At 39.3% G+C, this 21,284-nt stretch overlaps 1 protein-coding gene across 3 annotated transcripts in view; it reads left to right on the top strand.

The window, feature by feature from the left end:
• The window catches only part of Tmem245 (transmembrane protein 245), a 98,746-nt gene extending 82,793 nt beyond the window's left edge, over positions 1-15,953 (top strand). For all 3 annotated transcript variants that reach the window (XM_010639291.2, XM_033758972.1, XM_010639290.2), the window contains 2 exons: positions 1,909-2,103; positions 14,410-15,953. In XM_010639291.2, the coding sequence (XP_010637593.1) occupies positions 1,909-2,103; positions 14,410-14,455 (241 nt within the window). In that variant the 3' untranslated portion in view covers positions 14,456-15,953. The remainder of the gene's footprint in view (positions 1-1,908; positions 2,104-14,409) is intronic.
• Positions 15,954-21,284: the final 5,331 nt, after the last annotated feature.

Genomic DNA, 21,284 nt, shown 5'->3' with positions numbered 1-21,284 from the left:
TTGAATGCTGCTCTCAAACGGCCCATTTCCTACCCTGCTCACCTAAGGACTGAAAGATCTACAAAGAACCTTACACCTCTAAAAGAACTTTTTTAAAGCCATAATGAAACCAAGTATCACCTTATATGGCTTTACTCTTTGTCACATTTTGTCTTCATAATATCTTTCTAAAGTAAGTAGGACCAGCAGGTGTATCTGTTTTACAGATAAGGTAAATGAGGATGGAAAAATCAATGTGGAAAAAAAAAAAAAAAAAAAAAAGTAGAAAATAACTGATGAAGAAGAACTCTGAAGCCCCATGGTACCAAAGCAAAAAGAAACAAGTCCCTCCTTAAACCACTTGACAGAAGCTTGGGAGAGAAAATGAAAAGAACATCAGAGTGTGGTTAACTAGTGTCTTACTAATTGGAGTTTAAATAGTAGGAAAAGGTATATAATTTATTTGTAAGTGCTGCCATTGATTTAAGCTTTGCTATAAATTTATATTAAGGCTTAGAGTGGTGGCTCATGCCTCTAATCTCAGTGTGTATGGGAGGCTGAGGCAGGAGGATCACAAGTTTGAGCCCAGTCTGGGCAAGTTAGTGACTTAGCAAGACCCTTTCTCAAAATAAAAAATAAAAAAGGGATTGGGGATATAGCTCCATTCATAGGCCTTGGTTTCAATCCTCAATACAGCCCTCTCTCCCAAAGAAAAGAAAAAAAGGGTAGAATTTAAGATATATTGTTATATTAATAATAAATCACTTTAACCAGTGTTTTTAGAAAATGAAAAATTTGACATACATTGCTCTATTTTTTTTTTTTTAATGAAACTTTTGGTTTTATTTTTTGGTACTACTGGGGATTGAACTTGTGTCCTTGCGGTTGCAAGGCAATCAGTGGACCCTCTTGAGCTAAATCCCCAGCCCAAATGAAGCTTTTAAATAAAAGTTTTTAAAAAAAGCTTCAAGCATTTTTTTAATAGGCATTTTCTTTACATGTATCATTTAGGGGATAAACTTACTCAGCATATGTGGCCTACAGCCTAAATCCTTTTTTTGAAATGCAGAAGACAAATAAATTATGAACATAATGTACTTGTTTCTTGAAGACAAGCTCATCGCTCTGTTATATATTAAACTATAACATATTGTGGAACATCCTCCCAGGGGCTTGTAGTTATTTGTAGCTTACTAAATTGTTCCACTCATTTGTGTTTAAAAACTGAAAACAAATAGGATATGACTTACTTCCTAGTCCCTTTTACGTCATTGGTCATATCTTATTGCTACGTTGTGCTGCCATAATCTATCTTGCTTCATTCTAGTTACGTAAGTGGTACTGTGTGTGATAAGCCTGTTGGGCAATTCTGACTGTCCTGTGAAATGAAAATTTTGGACTTTATGGATAGATACCTTCCTCAGCCTTTTGTTTATTATCTGTGTTCAAAACTGTTAGAAGGTTGCAAGAAGTCTACCGTATAAATAACTGGAATGTTGTTATCATTGCGGTTTTATAAAAAACACAATTAACTTGAGTACATGCTAAATTGTGCCCACGTAATTATCCTTGATGGTTGTAAACCTAACAGGTTGCTTAGGTAACCAGTCCTGAGCCAGCATTAATCCTTTCAGAGGCCACCTGTAAAGGGTGCATAGCATCTGTTAACAGTGCTAACTTTATTCTTCCAATTACTAAACTGATAAAAAGAGGCAGATGTCACACATTGGTGCATAGGAAAAAAACCTAGTATATCAGTATTACAGTGTTGAATTGTCTGCACTGAGGTAACCTAAAGAAAGCTGATACTAAAAAGCATGGTGTATTGAAGAATCAACATTGTGCTGAAAAGGCATTTTTTTTTCAGATTCATTCTGATATTTATCTTTGTTAAAAGTCATGAACTAAAACATGTGCCCTTTGTTCCAGGGGTGGCCATCCATACCTGACAGGTTTGGCAGTGGCTGGAGGAGCTTATTACCTAGGCCTGGAAGGAGCAATTATTGGGCCCATACTTCTCTGTATACTTGTGGTTGCTTCCAATATCTATAGCGCCATGCTGGTGAGCCCTACAAATTCAATGCCCACACCAAGCCAGACACCATGGCCAGCTCAGACTCAGCGGTGAGTTCAAGCAGAATGATCATAAACCATGGGTAAACATTGAACTGTCCTGTCTCTGTGTTTGGTAGTTTTATTTATATTTGTCAGGATAAAGGTATTTAATACTAATGTTGTGATAAGCATTATAAAAGATACTAAAAATTATAAATCACTGGCAGACTTTCCAGGAAAATTTAAGGCTATATTAAGTCAAAGTTATTAATGCCATAAAAGGCCAAAAATAATATAAAAGAGGGGAGTGGAACTTGGTATACTGGACTGAAGCAGAGACTCACTTCAAAATAGAGTAACCAAGAGCTGGGTGTGACTGCACATGTCTGAGATCCTAGCAGTCAGGAGGCTGTGGCAGGAGGATTGTGGGTTTGAAACTAGCCTGGACTATATATATTGAGAGCTTGTCTCAACAAACAAAGCATAAAAGAAAACAGAAACAGGATACTCAGATGCAATGCATGAATCTACGATGGGTTTCTAGATTGGAGTTGAATGGAATCTATAAATGACATTTGTAGAACAGTAGGGTGCTTGGAATGTGGAATGTGATATAGTTAGTATTAAACTTCTTGGGTATGATGATAGTACTTGGTTATATAGAAGAATGTCCTTTAGGGATTACATGCCTTGTCTGCCACTTATTTTCACATAATTAAGCCAAAACTGAGATAGGTTAATCTTTTTCATGTGATTGCCACACATATCAAGACATAAAACATTTCCAAAGGGCTGGGGATTTCGTGGGATTTCAGTGGTGCCACACCTGCTTTTCAAGCACAAGGTCCTGAATTCAATCCCTAGTACTGCAAAAAACAAGACAAAATAAAACATTTCCATTCCTCTTGCTTCTTCTCAGTGAGAGCCCTCTGCCCTCTAGTATTCTGTGTGCAGACACTAGTTTTGCCTGTTTTGAACTTCCTCTGAAAGGAATCATATATCATGTACTCAAGTCAGAACTCCTCGGCTCAGCATTCTGCCTGTGGAATTCATCTCTGTTGTTGCATGCTTTTCCCACTGCTCATTCTTTTTCATGAGTGCCTAAATTGCAGTATACGACTATACCAAAATCTTACTTTTTCATTGTACTCTTGATGGGCATTTAAGTAGTTTCCATTTGATGGCTGCTGGACATCAAGATGTTATTAAGTTTCTCCTAATTTCTCATTTGCTAGATGTGAGTACCTGTTTCAGTTGAGTGCACCTATACAAGTGGAATATCTAAATATACACTTGCAAGTATACACTTTATACAAGAAACTACACTGTAACAACAAAAGTAAGAAGGACAGTCTCAGAATAAAGAGTTTTTTTTTAACTTAGTGGAGACTATTGCATTGTCATTATCCTCAGCTGGAAACCACTAGTTTCCATGCCATTAGGTATTCTAGTGTCACTGACAATTTGGTTTTGACAGTGTACTTAATGAAGCCATTTTATATTTTTATCTAACATTTTTATAAACATGATTCTGCTTATTTTGTTTCTATTTTATGAGGAGAGATAGATATGATCCTTTAATTTAGCACACATATTTTTTGAGTTAGAGGTGTTTGGATAGAGGGCCATTTGAACTAATGCAGTACACTCACTCGATGATAAAGAAAAATCATTTTCCTCAATAGAATAGATGGAAGCTGGGTGTGATGGTGCACACCTGTAATTCTAGCTCTGTAGGAGGCTGTGATGGGAAAATCTCAAGTTTGAGCCCAGCCTGGGAGACTTAGTGAGACCCTGTCTTCAAATAAAAAACAAAAATAAGACTGGGGATGGAGCTCAGTGTGAAGGCCCTTGATTCAATCCCCAGTTCCTTTAGAGGAAAAAAAAAAGGTGAGTTTTGACCGAGACCCACCATTTCAGGGTGGTGATGCCAGGATATCCTCTTCTGCCTTTGCTTTGACTTTGGAGGTCAGGTACTTGTGTACCTGAGAAGCCAATGGAGAGCTGTTCAAAAGCAATACAGAGCACTTGCTGGCTCGCTACTGTATTCATTGACACACCAAACGAGAAAAAAAGAAAATTGGTAAACTTACACTCTGTTATTATTTTAGGAAAAAAAAAAAAACGTTTTAATGATGCAAGTCAGTAAAGCAAGAGTTAGTTTTCAAGATAAAACAGGAAATTAAAATGAATTCCACAGGCAAAGGATCTCATTCCCCTTCCCCCTTCTGAAAGTAGAAGTATGTAGTCAGCTGGCATGGGGGTTTGAAAAGGTAATGTGAGGTATGACAGTCTTTGTCTTTTTTCCTTCCAAATTATTGGTGCAGGTGGGTTGAAGAAACAAACATGTATGCAAAGCTTGCGGAAGAGGAGCCTTTGCCTTCTTTCTCTTCCTTTTTTCTCTAAGAACTGCTTTTTTAAAATTCTAAATATTTTGATAGCATGTTTATATCTGAGTTTTGTTGTATGTAGGTGTCAGCTATTGACTTCCCACTTGGAAGCTCAAGCTCCAACCTCTTTCAGTACCCTTTCTCCCAGTGCAGTTCAGCTGTGATGGTAGGTAGATCAGTATTCAGTTTTTTCTTGTTAGGACTCTAAATTATATGCGTATTTGAGCCTTTTCATATATTATGTTGATATTTACCTACACAGACTTGTGTTACTAGAGATACTGTTTTTTATTTGCTTTGTTTTTTGTATATTATAACTATCCAAATTCTGGCTTTTCACCCTTTGTTTACCTCTTCCCCGCATGTATTTAGTTGCTTTGTGTGTTCTCTTAAGTTTTACCTTTCGGAGTCCTCTAGGCTGTCTTAGTGGGCCGTTGCTGTCCTTTTTATCAGCGGTTGCACTGAGGATTCCCTCAGCTATCCCCCTGTGTTGGAAACCTTTTTGTTGTATTCATACAGTTTTTTCTTGATTATTTTTTTCCCTTATGGTAAAGCCCATTCTACTGCAGATTTTTATCCCCCACCCCCTAAAACAAATCTGTAGGAGACATAAGTTTGTGGGGAGATGCATTTCTAAGAAGGCTTTTCCTGTTGTCTTGCCTGGGCAGAGAATTCTGCATTTGAAATTTTTTCCCTTTACTGTTTCTTCACTTCTTCATTGTCTTCTATCTTCTAGGGCAGCAATGGTGGGTGAACCTGTGGCATGTGTGCCACAGTGGGGTGTCCGTTATCATTGAAAGGTTTAAAGGGTTCACCGTCACTGTTCTAGGGTTATTAAGAGTCTGAAGCCATTTTGGTCCTTGGTTATTACTAATTTAACTGTTTGATAACCTGTCAGTATTTTTATTTAAACTTAAATTTTTTTTTTCTAATGAACATCTGATAAGACCTTTAAAACTGGAAATTTACCTTCTGATTTTCTGAAATTTTTGAGTTATGATTTCCTTTTTCTGTTTGTTTGGTACTGGGAATTGAACCCAAGGCATTCACACATGGGGGGCAGGGGTTATCCCCAAACTTGTTACTAATTTAGTTTTTATTTTGAGACAGAATCTTGGTAAGTCACTAAGTTTCCCAGGCTGGGCTCAAACTTGCCATCTTCCTGCCTCAGCCATCCAGAGTGCTGGGAATACAGGTTGTGCCACTGCACCTGATATGATTTAGTTTGCTTCCTTTCAGAAACTTTTTTTCATTTTGATACTGATCATTTTACATTGATAATTTCCTTTTTTTACCTTTTGTCTGATATTTCCATGTCTTTTGGTTTTATTTTCTGGGTGGTTTCTTCTACTTTATCTTGTATCTCTACTCTAGAAGTCTCCATTTCTGCTCTCATATTTTGAGTTTGGTTTATTGAGGTATTATTTACATTGAATAAAATTTGCCTTTTTTCTGGATAGGTCTGTCTTTTTTGTGATGTGTGACACATATAATTATAACAGCTCAAAGAACATATTTCACACAGTTTCTGTGGGTCAGTTGTCCGGGGGGCCTGGTGAATCTTCTGCTCCAGGTCTGACAGATCTGTGAACCAATGTCAGCCAGGACTAGGGTTTCATCTGCAATCTGGGATCTTCTTCCAGTCTCTCCTGTTGGCAAAATTAATTTCCTTGCAGTTGTGGAACTGAGGATCTTAGCTTATAGGGACTGTCTCTCTCTTTTGGCAGTTAGTTCATGATGCAGTTTTTACTTCCTCAAAGCTAGCAGGAAAGTCTTTCTGACTTCTGTCTCTAATTTCTAGACAAACACCCCAAACAAACCTTACCTTTTTAGACACTGGGTACAATACTCTTTAGTGATAAACTTAAATTCAGCTGATTAGAAACATTTGTTGCATATGTAAAATCCCTTATTCCTTGCCATATTAGCCAGAATATCAGATTTCAAAGAGTTTTGGTTCTTGGATCACATTAAGAATGAGAAGTGAAGACAAGGGTTTTATAAATAGGGAAGGGTGAGGGGGGTGAAGGGAGGACAGGGGTATGGGGAAAAATAACCAAGATACATCATGTAAAGCTAAAAGATCCCAGTGATGAATGTAACTATTCTTTACCTTAAATGTACCGATAAACTTAATGGAAAAAAAAAAGAATGAGACATTCAGGGCCAGAGAGTTAGCTCACTGGTGCCTCCCTGCCTTGCATGTGTAAGGCCCTGAGTTCAATTCCCAGTACCAAGGGAAAAAAAAAGAATGAGACATTCAGCCAGGTGTGGTGGTGCACACCTGTAATCCCAGCACTCAGGAGGCTGAGGTAGGAGAATTGACAGTTCAAACCCAGCCTAGGCAATTTAATAAGATTCTACCTCAAAATTTAAAAAATAAACAGTTCTAGGGAGGAAGCCCAGTGTAAAGGCCCTGATTTCAATGTCTAGTCCTGTAAAAAGGAAGGAAAAAAAAAGAGACATTTAGAAGTTGTAGTTGCATTATTATATGTGTTATTGAAATATAATCTGGTAGGGCCATTCCCTTGTGCCACCTTTGATGTCATTGACTTTTGAGTCCACTTTTGGGCTGGTAAATCCCTCCAAGGAAGATCTTCTAACCTATCTCCTGCCTAGAGGTTGGGAGCCTAGCTGCAGCCTTGTGGGAGTGAGGAGGAAAGGGGCCACGCTCCAAGTGTTAGCATTCACTTGGTCTTCCTGTGTCAGCATGGGTCCCACCGTCATCCTTCCTGTTGTCTCCTTGTCCAGAGACTTTGGTTTTACTATCTCTGCAGGGGAAAACTTATATTTTCAGCCAAAGACGGGAAGGAAAGGGGCAACTTACCCCCTCCTTGACTAAGTGGAGGTAGGAAGGAGGCTGGAGAGATGGTGGCTGAACGCTTTGTAGGCAGACTTTAGAAAGGTCCTGTGCTCTGCCCCAACTTCAGCCCCACTTCCAGTTATTTCTTGTCACCAGTTCCTGAGCCCCATAGGGGTTTTGTTGAGCAAATCAGATTGTGTTTTGGCTCCTCCCACTACAGGCTTAGGATTCAGCTCTTTAGGGTAGGCTACATTACAACAGCTGTCCATCCATTTTGTAGAAGCCAGAAATTTGTTCATCTTCTCTATCAGGTACACCCCCCCAATCCCTTTTGGATGGAAATACTTGTTTATGCCTTTTAGGAAATACTTTTATTGGCAGACTAGTGGTGTTTTGAAAGGGCCCACAGGAAATGTGTTTAGTGCATCACTCCTAAATGGGAAATTTAAACAGTCTCTTAAATAATACCAAGCACAATCCCTGCTAACATTTGTTGGGACTTACTGTGTGCTAAATCCTGTGATTAAAAACTATGTGTTACCTTATTTTTCTTAGTCTGCCCAATGCTTCTATATGCATTTGGGAACTATTGTTTGCCATGTTTCGATGAGGAAATTGAAATTTAGAGACATTAACTTGCTTATAGTCATATAGCTGGAAGCTCTCGGGCTGGTGTGTTTCAATTAATGCTCTTGCTCTGCCTGTGTCTTCCCTACACACTCTGGCAAAACCCCCTCCATTCTCCTGTGTTTCCTAGCTCAGTGACTGTTTCTCCCACTCACCTAAGCCACAGTATGGCTGTGCTTATTACTTCCTGTGCCTCATTCGTCCTCTTTACTCAGTACAGTCAATTTTGCCTCACATCTGTCCTTGCCTTTTTACCCCAGTGTAACCCCTGGTCTAGGCTGGGCCAGGCTCCCAGCACTTCTCATCAGACTGTTAAAATCCCTTTAGTTTGCTGGCTCAGATCTCAACCTCCTCCTTTCACTGTTCTGCAGTCCGTTCCCCATACTGCAGCTAAGGTGCTTTTTTCAAAGTGCAAGCATGTTTGACTGTGAGCCTCCCTTACCAAAAATGAACTCTCATTGGTTTTAGGAGAGAGATCAACATCCTGACAGAGCCAGCAGAGCTGCTCTGCATGATCTGGCCTGTGCCTGTCTCTCATCCAGCAGTGCTTCCTGCTTTCTGAGCTGAATACATACTGGCAGTCTGTCTGGGCCTCAGCTAGACCAGACACAATTCCAGTCTGGGGTGTGTTCTCTCTCTGGACAAACCCCAGCTTTCCTTCTTAATTCACTCCTAATCATTCTTCAGATCTCAACGCAAGTGTCAGTTCATCAGAGAAGTTTTCCCTACCCCCAACGTTAAATTACATCCTTCTTGCTAGCTTAGTGTTCTTGTAAGTTGCATCTTGTACTTTTCTTTGGTAGTACAATTTTCATTTATGCATTTGATTATCTGTCTTTTCTTTTCCCACTTGACTGTAGTTGCTGTTAGGGCAGGGGCCGTTTCTATTTTAGTTACAAGGGTATCCACAACATCGGTCAACAGTGTTTTATACTTGAAATGTGCTCACTTCCAACTTGAAGAAATGAATGGGCTCTGAGGGAATAGTAGCTACAGAGGAATGAGCTAAAAGGGCTTGGCTTGATGCGGGAACTCTTATGTTCTTACACTGTAGCCGTAGGGTTTAGATGTTTGCATTTCATTAGGCACATGCCTCGCAGATTGCAGATGCAGGTACCAGTGGCTGGCAGACACTGCACTATTTCCATGTCCTGTTGCTTATCGTCAGAGAGATGAGCGACACTTGCCAGAGGGAGAGACTGGGTGGGAAGACCCCATTCTCTGCTTCTCACTGTTGAGAGCGATGAGTGCAGTTGCTTTGATGGTGTGATTGTAAGGGATGCAGCAAGGATTGAGCTCCCGTCTATTTCAGCTTTGATTGAATAATGGGAATCTTTACTTCTCTTCTTTGTTACACTTGGGCTGTTTTCAAGGAAGGGCAAAAAGATCCTTGTAAACTTGCATCTTGGAGTACTGTCTTGCTTTTGAAAAGTATAAGCAGGTGTGACTTGATTGACTTACTTCACACCTACCCAAAATTAAGCAGCAGTCTCAGACTGTAACAAGGAAAACCTGGAAGCAGGTCGTGGCATTGCAGGTGCTCACTCTTGAAGATGTGCTGTTTTCTAAGTTTTCCTTTGCCTTCTGTCATACCTGACAGTGCTGAAGGTGACAACTGGAATGGAGACCTTAGGAACTCAGCTTTTCTTTGAGTTACTAGTAACTTGCTGTGTAATCTGCTTGTGAATATCATTCATAGTTAAATCCAAATTTCAGTCAGAGGTATCTTTTCTCAAAGAAACTAAAGCTTAGCATTGTCCTGCTTTATAGAACAAGAAGCTAGTTTTCTTTTTGTCTTTATAAAATGAGTACAAAGGTGTTGTCCAAAAAATACCCCTGTGCCAGGCCTGTAATCCTAGCACTCTGGAAGGCTGAGGCAGGAGGATCACAAAGTTGAAGCCTCAGCAGGGCAAATTAGAGACTTAGCAAGACCCCCATCTCCAAATTAAAGAAAGGGTTGGGGATGTAGCTCATTGCAGAGGCCTTCGGTGTAATCCCTAGCCCAGGGTTACTGGGGCCCCCCCACTCCTACAGACCTATATATTAAGCTTAACAATTTCATTTGGAGTGCATGCCCTGTTGGCCCAGTTCAGAGTCATGAGAGAAAGACAGAGAGATGGAGGACAGACTGGAGTTGAGGAGGGAGTGTAATTGACTCATTATTGACTACAATTCTGTTGATCCCCTTTATTCCCAGTGGATGATCCATGGCAGGATTTCTTGAGCAGCCTCTTGATTGATTCCTCCCTGCCTTTCATCTTACTTCCCTCCTTTCTAACTGCTTCTCTAGATTCATCTGTAGAGTATTTTGTTTTCCAGCTCTATTGAACTTGGATTAGTTCACTGAAGTCAGTGTAATCATTGCACATGTTGCCACTGTGCAAAAGGACACCTCTTTTCTAACCAAGCCTTCTGTCGTGATCTGTGCTCAACACCTTCTTTGAGAAACATTACTGAAGCCCTCCAGGGTAGGTCCTTGTTGCGCTTCTGTTGGAACTAATATATATCTTTTATTTCTGTTGGTTTTTTGAGACACTTACTATATATAAATAGTTTAAACGAGACTTGAACTCACTATGCAGCTCAGGCTAATCTCAAACTCATGGCAATCCTTCTGCCTCAGCCTCTTGAGTGCTGGGATTACAGGCGTGCATCACCATACACGACATGCATATTTTCTAAGTGTGTTTAATTCACTTTCTTTTTCACTATGTAGTAAGCTTTTGGAACTATGCCTAGTTTGTTTAGGACTGTTGTATCTTTCCTACACAGCATTTGACGCATAGAAAATGCTCAATGAACACCTGATGAGTTAACAAGTTAGTAAAACCAGAAGCAGATAAAAATTTGTAGATTTTTGCGATATAATCTAGAAGCTGATAAAAGATGATAAGGCATAGTAACCCTCAGTCTTAAAACTTCATTCCAGATTTGTTGGAAAGCTAGTGTCATCTAACAGTGATAGTGTATGGTCTGTCAAAAGGGTTTGTTACCTGTGCGCTGTGCAGAATTAGGAAATAATTCTCAGCTTTGTGGGGCCAACTGTTTGTCTAAGCCTTTATTTTTAAATGTTCAAAATTTACTCTGCATCTCTGAAGGGTGGGCAGGGACTGGGAATTAACAAGTCTTAAATTATTAAATCAGAAAAGATTTAAACATTCAATAGAAGAGGGGTGGGAGAAATGTTTTCAGGGAGCAAGGGATAACTGCATGGGATGACTATACTGTGACTCTTAGAGGAGATGTGAAATGTTAACAGAGGTCCTCATCAAATTCCCAATTTTATGGGGTCTTGTTTTACACTGCTCGTCTTTAGGTGTGAAATTCTACAACTATGTTCTTAGGACCAGCATAATCCGTATGGTGTGGGAAACAATACTATGTTTTTTTATAGGTGATTTAAATAGGACATTAGACACATCATTTATTTATTTAGGTGCTGGATATTGAGCCCAGGGCCTCACACAAGCTAGACAAGCATTTTACCACCAAGTTATACCCCAGCTCAACAGTGCAGTGGTTCTTTGTTTCTTCCTAACCCAGAGAGTTAGTTTTATGAGCCTTTTGATTAATTAGTTATGTATCCTGAATAGTACAGAAGCAAATCATTTCTACATCTTTGGGTTATGGATGATCCCCCCATGGACAGAAATTTTATTGAAGAGCAGTGTTATTTTAGTAGAGTTTTAAACACACACCACCACTACCACCATGATACCCTATACACCTCGATACAACATTGAGGAAGGGCAAAAATTTTCAGTGACTGTTTTCAAAGTTTATTTCCCTTTATTTTCTTCTGAAAGCTTGTCTTGGCTTTCTTGGTGTGGTGGCAACATAAAAATAGTAGGTATGAATTTCAAGGTTACAGCTAAGCTTACTTGTCAACAGAAAGCAGTCAGTAGGCTAACCACAGTCTTAATCTTATTTCATGCATCTTTGCCCTGAGGTAGAAATTTTCATTCATACTTTAGAGGAAATGAATAGTTACAGATTCAAACTTGCAAACATCTTAAAAGATGTCAAAGGATGAATTAAGAAACTTACTGGATGTTAGAAAATACTTTGTAGAATTGGCCAATTGTTGGTTATTGTTTATAAAATTTTTCCAGGGCTTTCCAGAATTGAGTGCTACCCAAAATTCAGATTGTTAGAGAGTGCTTATAGCCAGCTTTGTCTGTATACAAATGTAAAAACACAAACTTGGGTGAGACTAAAAAGTAGGTAAATAAATAAGTATGTAGAGCAATGGTTCTGGCAGGGAAGGGGGAGATTTTTTTTCCTCTAGACATTTGACCATGTCTGGACACATTGCCAGAATTCTAGTGAACAGAGGCCAGCAGTGCCGCCAGTAGCTTAGAGTGCACAAAAATGTCAACAGTGTCACTATTGAGAAATAATACATAAATACAAATACATATAAATGTGTGCATATATAAATCTTTATTTTTGGACTTTTTTCCAGGACATAAAAATATTTAAGGAGGCTGGTTGTGGTGGTACATGCTTGTAATCCTAACTGCTTGGGAGGCTGAGGTAGGAGTATCCAAAGTTCAAGACCAGCCTGTGTAATCTGTGAGACTCTATCATAATAAAATTTTAAAAGGGGCTGGGGATGTAGCTCAGCACTCCCTGGATTCAGTGCCCCACAGGAGAAAAAAGTTAAGGCAACAAATATTCATTCCAATTCTTAAACACATGCATGTGTTTTGATTATGGTGGAATTAGTCATGTCACACATAAACCGTTTCAAAGCCTCAGGAACCCTAGCCAGGGAGCTCGTCTGTTTCTCAGAGCTGTTCTCTCACAAAGCTTGCTTTGGGGGTCACTCATGCTTTGGGGGTGTTAGAGAGTTAGGGCACTATCTTGAGAGAGCCTTGAGATAACTGAGCATCCTTCAAAGTAATCTTTTCTGTAACGTTATACCAGTTCTGTTCTTGACCTTGAAGTACTTTCCTACATTGCCCTGAGACAAAAGGTTAGTCTTTAATTTATCTCTGCTGTGGCTGTCTAACCCTTCTGATTTTTATGAACTGAATGTCAAGATCAGAGGAGTCAGGGAGGTGGAGTGATTGTGGAATTGCATTTGAAGTTCAAATAGCTTGCTGTCTTTTGTTTCTGCAACTGTAAACTTTTCCCTGAAGCTTTTTTTTTTGGTACCAGGGATTGAACTTGGGTCCACATGCTTGCAAGGCAGGTGGCAGAACCACTGAGCTAAATCCCCAACCCTTCCCTGAAGTTTTGGAACACAGTACTTTATATTCTCTCTTAGCTCTATTTCTGATAAAAAAAAAATTTGAGCACTTAATAGTAAATCGGTAATCAGTATAGCAGCGATGGGTTTGAAAACAAAATTAGTTTTGAAAAAAAAAATCAAAGGACAACATGCTATAGTGATGTGGCCACAAACTAATCTAAATTGAAGATAATAAAATTGTTTTGAAAAACTCAAGTCTTTTAAGATCTTTTTCTTTTTTGATATCCCTAATTGGTGATATTGTTTTAAAGGAGCAGTATAACTTCTGTCTAAAAGGATGGTTATTAACTATTCTTTGTATCATTTAAGATAGGTTTAGCTGTATGTAATAAAAAAATCAAAACCCCACTATCTACAGAACTAAAAGTAGCAGTGACTTAATACAAGCTGATGTTTACTTTTATTTGGATAAAGAAAGTCCAGAGGAGCCGTCCAGGGCTAGTCTGGCTGTTTCCTCATACATCTGGACCCACCCTCTATTCCTTGATGCGAGGCCCCATTGTCTAAGCAGGATGCTGGAAACTCATAATTTTTGATAAATTCTGAATTGGCCATTTGGCTGCCAAAAGAGATGTATACCTGACTGGGTGACATTATAGCTCAGGCATATGATTAATCTTGTCAACGGTAGGTAGCTACCACATTTATGAGGTAGGCATACACCCTAGATATTTATAACCTGCCAGTAAGCAACATTCACTCAGCTTATATGATGTGAGCCAAAAACCAGTGTAAGTTATTTGATGAAAAGATCAACACCATTTCTTAAACTTTATGCTGGATCTATTTCTTATTTTCTAATAAAACTTATTCATTCTGAATTTAATTTTTGATTTCTAAGTATATATTTCTCTTTATCATTATCATGTCCATTTTTCCAGCCACTTAGAAGATGAAAGAGTCAAAGATTGTCCTTCATTTTTAAGAAACTGCCCTGATAGGGCTCAACACTTCTGTATACATCTTACTGTGTTAGCCAAAATTTAGTCATGTGGTCGAGTGTGGTTTCAAGGAATGCTGAGGAAATAGTCTTTTGGATGGAAGATGGACTTAGCAAAAATCAAAAAGAAAACAGGTTTTTGTTAGTAAAGAATGATGAATAACAGATTTTGAAACAACTCAAAAAATAATGGGCATATGATCTCATCCAGATTCTCAAAGATTATAAAAATAAGGTATTGTTGTAACTGATTATATCCTCCCTCCCATCCCCCTCCCCTCCCATCCTTGGTGCTTTATTGTTCCCCCATCCCTTTTCCCAAAAGCAAGGCTAATTATTCTGTCTTTTCTTCTTTTAGGACTTTCCGTGATATCTCTGAAGATCTGAAATCTTCAGTAGACTGACATGGTTTTCCTGCAGTGATTTCTGTAGGACATTCCACCTTGACCGTGAGTTCAGCTCAGCTCTGGCCTTCTGTCCTTGCAGCTGTTCCTGGCAGGAAGAGGCCAGGCAGAGCCCAGGAAAGAAAGAGAATCTCCAGGCCTTACAAACAGAGCCTACAGGAGCCCCCAACAAGAGAGAACTTGCTGTGGGTGCTTTACATTGTAAAACACAGCTGGAGAGCTCAGAAGTGTGCTTTGCTCCCTTCACCGTTGCTAAGATGACTTGAAAAGTTTCAGATTATGCACTGGTACCATGGCTTGACATTTTTCCACTTTGATTATGTTTGTTACTATGATATGTATTTATAAAGTTATTTTAAGAACTCTAAACTACCTGCTGTTAAAAGTATATACAATATAATTTTCTCCACTTTAAGAAATCTATTCTTAGCCTTTTCTATGACACTTTCCAACAAAGAGTATGTAGTTATGTGAGCAGGAAAAATGAGTCTTCTACCTTTTTTGCACAACGCGCCATACCTTCTTTCACAAAGTGAACCAATCTGAAGTGTAAGAGTGGTATGAATAGTTGATATTCAGCTGTAACCAGAAGAAACACAGAAATGCTGATGCTCTCCTCCCCTTCCAGCTCCCTCTGTGCTTCACTACAGTATTATCAAAATTCTAAACTTGGCTGACCACATTATATTAAAATACTTAAGCTGCTATGAATGGTAACAATATGATAGAATTCATGTTATCATTGAATTTTTAATTTTAAATATTTTAGGTTAAAAAAATCTCAGGTGTTGTAGTGGAACTCTGATTTGTTAAATGTATCCCTATTATTTGGAACTCCACCACTTAGATATTTAGCAGTATCTTATATTTTCTGTCACTTCACACAGTGCCTTGCACATATGACTCGAGATGTATGCTTGCTGAATTGAACTGTAACTTTTAAAATATCTCAGATATTACAATAATCAGCAGAATGCTTTACATTTTTTACAGTTCCTTTTATGCATATTAGTTCATACCTCTTCCCATCTGCTTTCATGTAGCTTTCTATTATTTTACAAAGTTTTACAATGATGGCAAACCCCAACGTTCAGCAGGGTGATGACTTAAAAGACTCACAGGTTTAGTGAGATTTGGTCTTGTATCCTTCTGACTCCATAGTCTACAAATTCTGCTATACTATAGAACATTTCTTCTTGATTTTAGGCAGTTTCCCCTATACTGTGAGCTGGAATAGAAGTTGCTGTCTATGTGTAATGAATGAACGCTATTGAATAGTTAACAGTATTGAGGTTCTAACCCAGCTCTTAGTGTTGTGTCCTTTCAACTGTTTCAAACAGTCAGCAGGCCCTTCCTGTGTTCTTAAAGGACTGTGGAGTGGAAAGTGCTTTTTGGAAAACATTTACAAGTAGAAATAGCTGGGAGTGATTGGTCTATGCCTGTAATCCCAGCACTTGGGAAACTGAGGCAGAATTGTGGCGAGTGTGAGGCCAGCATGGGCCACATAGAGTTCAAGGCCAGCTTGAACTACACAGCAAGACCCTGTCTCCAAAAAAAGGTGCAAAAATAAATAAGTAAAAGTAATTTTTTTCTAAACTATCTCACTAAAAAGTTAGTGATAATTAACTTTTAAGTTTAAATTTATTTTTATGCTACTTAAGAAAAATCCCATCTAGAAAAGCCTTCATTAACACATTGCCTGAGAGTTTGCTAAATTGCAGGCTCCAAGCTAAGGACTCTACAGGGTGCTGTAGGAGATAACACATAAGGTCTCTCTCACCTGAACTCTTAACCAGATCACATGTAATATTAAATTTAAGTATTTTGCCTTAAAAGGGTTAAAAACGGGACACTAAATTTTTGTTACTTACATACTGGTAAATTTATAGCTGTAATTAGCATGTATTCATTCATAAGGCAAATATTTTACACAATGACTTAGTGTGCATATACAAATTATGTTCTTTCAACATGCTTTTACCCAATAAAATTGCAATAAACTAGACTTGAGCTGATGTATGGCTGTTGCTGGGATAAGTATTAGTCTGAATGCGAGGTTCTTAGAGGGGAACTTAAAGCCCTAAGAGGATAACTTAGAACTGCCTAAATTAGCAGGAGTGGTGTAATACCACCCCACCATATTGGGAGCAGAAGTGCCCTAGAATGATACAGAGTCCTGATCAGGAAATTTGAACTGCTCCATTGCCGTGGTGACAGCCTAAGGACTAGGAGCCTAAGGACTAGTCTACCAGCTTCTGAGGCCAAAACCAGAGAGAAGCTCTCTAGCATGTGTCCACAGACAGAGGAGGTTTTACAGAATGTACACAGGGCATATAGAGAGGTCAAGTGGTACGGAAAGTTGGAGATCTAAGCTCAAATCTCAGAGATAACCTACCCTACAGAGTCTGCCTCAGAATTTGACCCAGAAAGGAAATTTCCCTATGACTAGACAATGCATCGAAGAAGCAGAAGTAGAAGTAGAAGTTTGGTAAAAACTGAGTACAAAAATCTGTCACAGTATTTTGTATTTCAAGTTCACATTTACTATTAAGCTGATAGCTGAATGATTAGGGGCGGGGTTAGAGCTCAGCACACAGATATATTCCTCTTTTCCAAGAGAGAACAAGGCATAGGATTTTCAGCGTAAATTCCACATTATGTAAGTATTGCTTAAATTCCACAGTGTATTCATGGAAGGATCTCTGTTAAACTGCTTTTGGTGCCAGGCTTAGATACTATTAAAGTTGAGGGTTCCCTAAACCTTCTTTGTGAGAGTAGGTTAGCTGCCAGTTTTCTCTCAGCTTCCAAGTCTAGGGTGTGTTGACTTTTGACTGTGGAAAGTCCCCAAGATGGGGTTCTCTGTATTTGAGGGCTCTGTATTTAAACAAACTCTGTAGTCTTTGGAAATGGCAGCTGTTTATTTTTGTCAAAGGGCTGCTACAGGGCTTGCAAGTGAGGTCTTCTGGTTAACCTTGTAACATGAACCTTTCAGGATTTCTAGTACTTCTGGCTCCCACTTTGGTCATATTAGTGCTTCAGGAACCTGTCACTGCTGGCCACGAAATACTCAGAAATCTGGATGATGAGGATTTTGATTAGAGCAAATTCATTTAAGTGAGCTATCCATAGCTTTCATCCTAAGGGTTTATGGGAAAAAACCCTCAGGACTTCTATACTCTAGTCCTGACCTTACATTTTTCTTGAGGGTCTCCCAAGACCCTTTCAAAGTATTAAAAGTAGAATTCTGAGTGCCCTTTTTACAGTGGAAATAGCTTTGACCAACATATTCCCAACATGCGAGTTCTAACTATAAACAAGTACATATTAGTTTTATCAGTTTTTTGTCTTTACACATTCTGCTATCATAGTACATTCATCCCATTAACTTACTGGTTATTGAGAATCTGAAAAAATACATATAACTGAAGGCATTCTGCAGTGTTTTTGTTTTGTTTTTTTGGTACCGAGGATCAAACTCAGACCCTTGTGCTTGTGAGGCAGGCAGTGGAACCAGGAAGCTAAATCCTTGGCCCTGCAGTGTTCTGATAAAAGTAATCAAGAGGATTGTAGGTCAAGATGATCTATCTAGAAAAATCATATAAGTTCTATGCTAGAATGTATCATTTATAATTAAAGATCCTGTCATTTTCCAGAGAAGGAAATACATTTTTAGGTTAAACTAGCTTGTCTGACTCACACAGCCAGTTAGTAATAAAATTCATGGGTGGAATAGTTATTTTTTCTCTCTACATTCAACTTCTTTCCCTTTTCTCATAATTGAGCAGCTTTTGGCAAAATATGTTTCTGACACCAATGATTCCAAGATGTTGTAATAGATGGTATAAGAGGGGAAATGGTCAATTAAAATTGAGGAATGGTGAATTTGTTTCCTTTCCCTGGGACTTCTAAAAGAAAAAGTTTTAAACATACTATGATACATTGTAAATCTATAAAAAGGGACAAAGATTTTGTTTTATTTTAGATTGTGCCCCCTTCCTCCTTTTCTTTGAGCATTTGCAAAGATGGCTCTTAATCAAGTTTACAACTCTTTTAGCAGAGACAGCCCAGTGGAATTACTGAATGGTGAGTCTGTTTCTGTGATACTATGTAATCTGCAGTCTTGTTACTAGCAAGAAAACATACTTACCATTCAGAACTAAAAGTATAGAGGTTCTTTGCTACCTGTGGTGTGTAAAATCACTATTTGTGTTTAATTTGCAAATTTTTAAGGATCAATTAATGAATGAATGTGCAAATACATTGGTGATATATTGATATAACACTTCCATAATGCTTTTGTGTGACTCTTTATAATTTTCAGACGCCTCCGGAACAGCCCTGTGAGCATAGGCAGTATTATAGTCATTGCACAGATAAGGTGTTGGAGGCTCCAAAGGGTTCCCCCTCCTTCTCTCTCTTTTTTTTTTTTTTTTCTTTTTTGGTATGGTTTTTGTTTTGTTTGCTTTTTCCCATGTAAATTTAAGTCACAAAAGGATGGAGCTAGAATTTTGTTGTAGAATTCTGATTCCAAGTCTGGAGTTCTTTACTCCATACCTGGCCTCTTATTCTTCTAGATTTATAATGCAGAATGAGATGGGTGTGGTAATGCACGCCTGTAATCCTAGCACTTGTGAGGCTGAGACAAGAGGATTGCCCCAAGTTCCAGGTCAGTCTGGGCTACAAAGTGAGTTCGAGGCCAGCCTGGGCTATATAAACAAACAATGAAAGGTACAGAATCAACATTCTTTTGTCTTATCATGAAATACCATTTCTTTTGTATTATAGTGACCTAGAAGTATTACTTTATTGTAACTCTCCCAGAGAAAACCCTTCGTCCTTTGCAGTGCCACTTGTTTAGGTGACTGGTGTGTATTTCAAATATTATTTGATTGTGAAACTAATATTTGACAATTGTTGTAATTACTTATTTAACTTTGAAAATGTTTAATTCCTGCATTCTCAGGCAAAGGAAGAGATGGTTTGAGAGTAAAAAGAATATTCAGATATGACAAATATTTATTACATAAATACCATTTCTTAGCTTTAACTTTCTTTGACAACCTACCGATGTAACTTCTTTGTAAAATGTAAAATATTTATATTTTGAAATAAAATTACTAGTGTTGAATGAAGCAGTAAACTTAAATCTCTTCTCTCTTGAGAAATTTTATCTTTAACCAAACTTCATAAATACATTTGTGTCTCAGGCCTTGTATACTACCTTTTCCTTTGGCACCAGTGCCTACATAAATTATGAAATTTGGTCCATAGTGAGGGAAGGTTTGTCTTGAGTGGGTAGTGGGTAGCTTAAAGAGGCTAAGTTAGGATCTTAAGAGGATGGAGCCCCCGACCCATCCCTCGGCACTGGGAGAGGTGGCCTTCTGAACCATGAGGGGTGAGAGGGGTAGCTGAGAAGTGAGATTTGGAAGTAAGTTCAGAGGCAGGTGAGCTAGCTCATGTCTATAATCTCAGGTACTCTGGAGGCAGAGGCAGGAGGATTGCAAATTCAAGCCCAGCCTGAGCCGCTTAGTATGACCCTATTTCCAAAAGGGCTGGAGACATAGCACTCAATGGCAGAGCAATCACTTACCTTGCAGGACTCAAGTTCAATCTCCAGTAAACGATGTGCTGCCCCCACCCCCCAGAGCTGAGCTCAAGAACTGTACTCTTTGAATGAAGAAAACAGAACTACCACTGGGTATCTTCACTACCAAAGATACTGTGCAGCTCTGGGAGACAAAGCATAACTGACAAGTGGGAACACTGCAAAGAACATTTCAACAATGCTTGGGAAAGAGCTTCTAAAGTTAGTGGTACCCTCCAGCTCCTCAGTCCGGCATGACGGATGGAGCAGTGATCCTGGATAGCCTCATAAACTCTTATTGGCAGATACTGCTCTTGATGAAACATTTCTGCATACTTCTCAGTGGATTGCTTAAGCCTAGAACTCCTTTACCAGGGTGCCTGCTTCCCACAGCCTCCTTTGGCTCTGCTCCCGGAGACCTAGGGGAAGGAGTGCTCTGCATCTCTCCCTTCACAGTGGCTCCGTGTAAACAGGGTTGGCCTTACAGAGATAGTTCTTAGCCTTCCCCTGAAGTGATTCTGGTGAGAGGTACACACTGATGTTCTTTTCATTCAGTGAAGTTACTGAGAAACTGCTCTGTGTCTAGCACTAGAGAAAAATTACTTTTGGTACCGGGGATCAAACTAACTTGGGACCCTGTGCTTTCCAGGCAGGTGAGGGTACCACAGAGCTAAATCCCCAGCCGGAGAAAAGTTGCTTTTGAAAAGTAATAGTGTTGGGGCTGGAGAGGTAGCTCAGTGGTAGAACACTTACTGCACAACACAAAACCGAAAAGCGTTTTTCCTGTTTTATTCCTTTGTGAAGAAACTCAGTAAACAGCTGCAAATACACTCTTATCTTTTTCCAGAGTAATCAGATATTTTTGACATGATTGGCTTTAATAAATTATTCACTTTCAATTCAACTCAAAGTATGACAAATACTCAGAAACTAAAGGGGAAAGAGGGAAATGGGACCGTCCTGAGAAGCCCCAGGAAGATTACCTGTCCAATTCCATCCCAGGGTCCAGGTCCCGCCCCAGAGCCTCGGTTCGTGTTCCGCTCTACCAGATTCAGCCCCAGCGCAGCTTCCAGAAATCTGCAGGAATTCAGAATTGACTTACAGCATGTCCCATTAAGGGAGGACGGAGGCTTTTCTGGGGACGATCGCTCCCCCTCCCGGTTAGAGGCCACGTGACCGTGGGAGGCGCTCTGGTGTCCTCCAGCTGCCCAGGAGAGACCTCGATCCCCCGCGCCAAGAGCGAGG

Source organism: Fukomys damarensis, unplaced genomic scaffold, assembly GCF_012274545.1.
Source record: "Fukomys damarensis isolate Sample0158 unplaced genomic scaffold, DMR_v1.0_HiC HiC_scaffold_36, whole genome shotgun sequence".
Lineage (NCBI taxonomy): Eukaryota > Metazoa > Chordata > Mammalia > Rodentia > Bathyergidae > Fukomys > Fukomys damarensis.
This window is presented reverse-complemented; position numbering and strand designations above follow the sequence as displayed.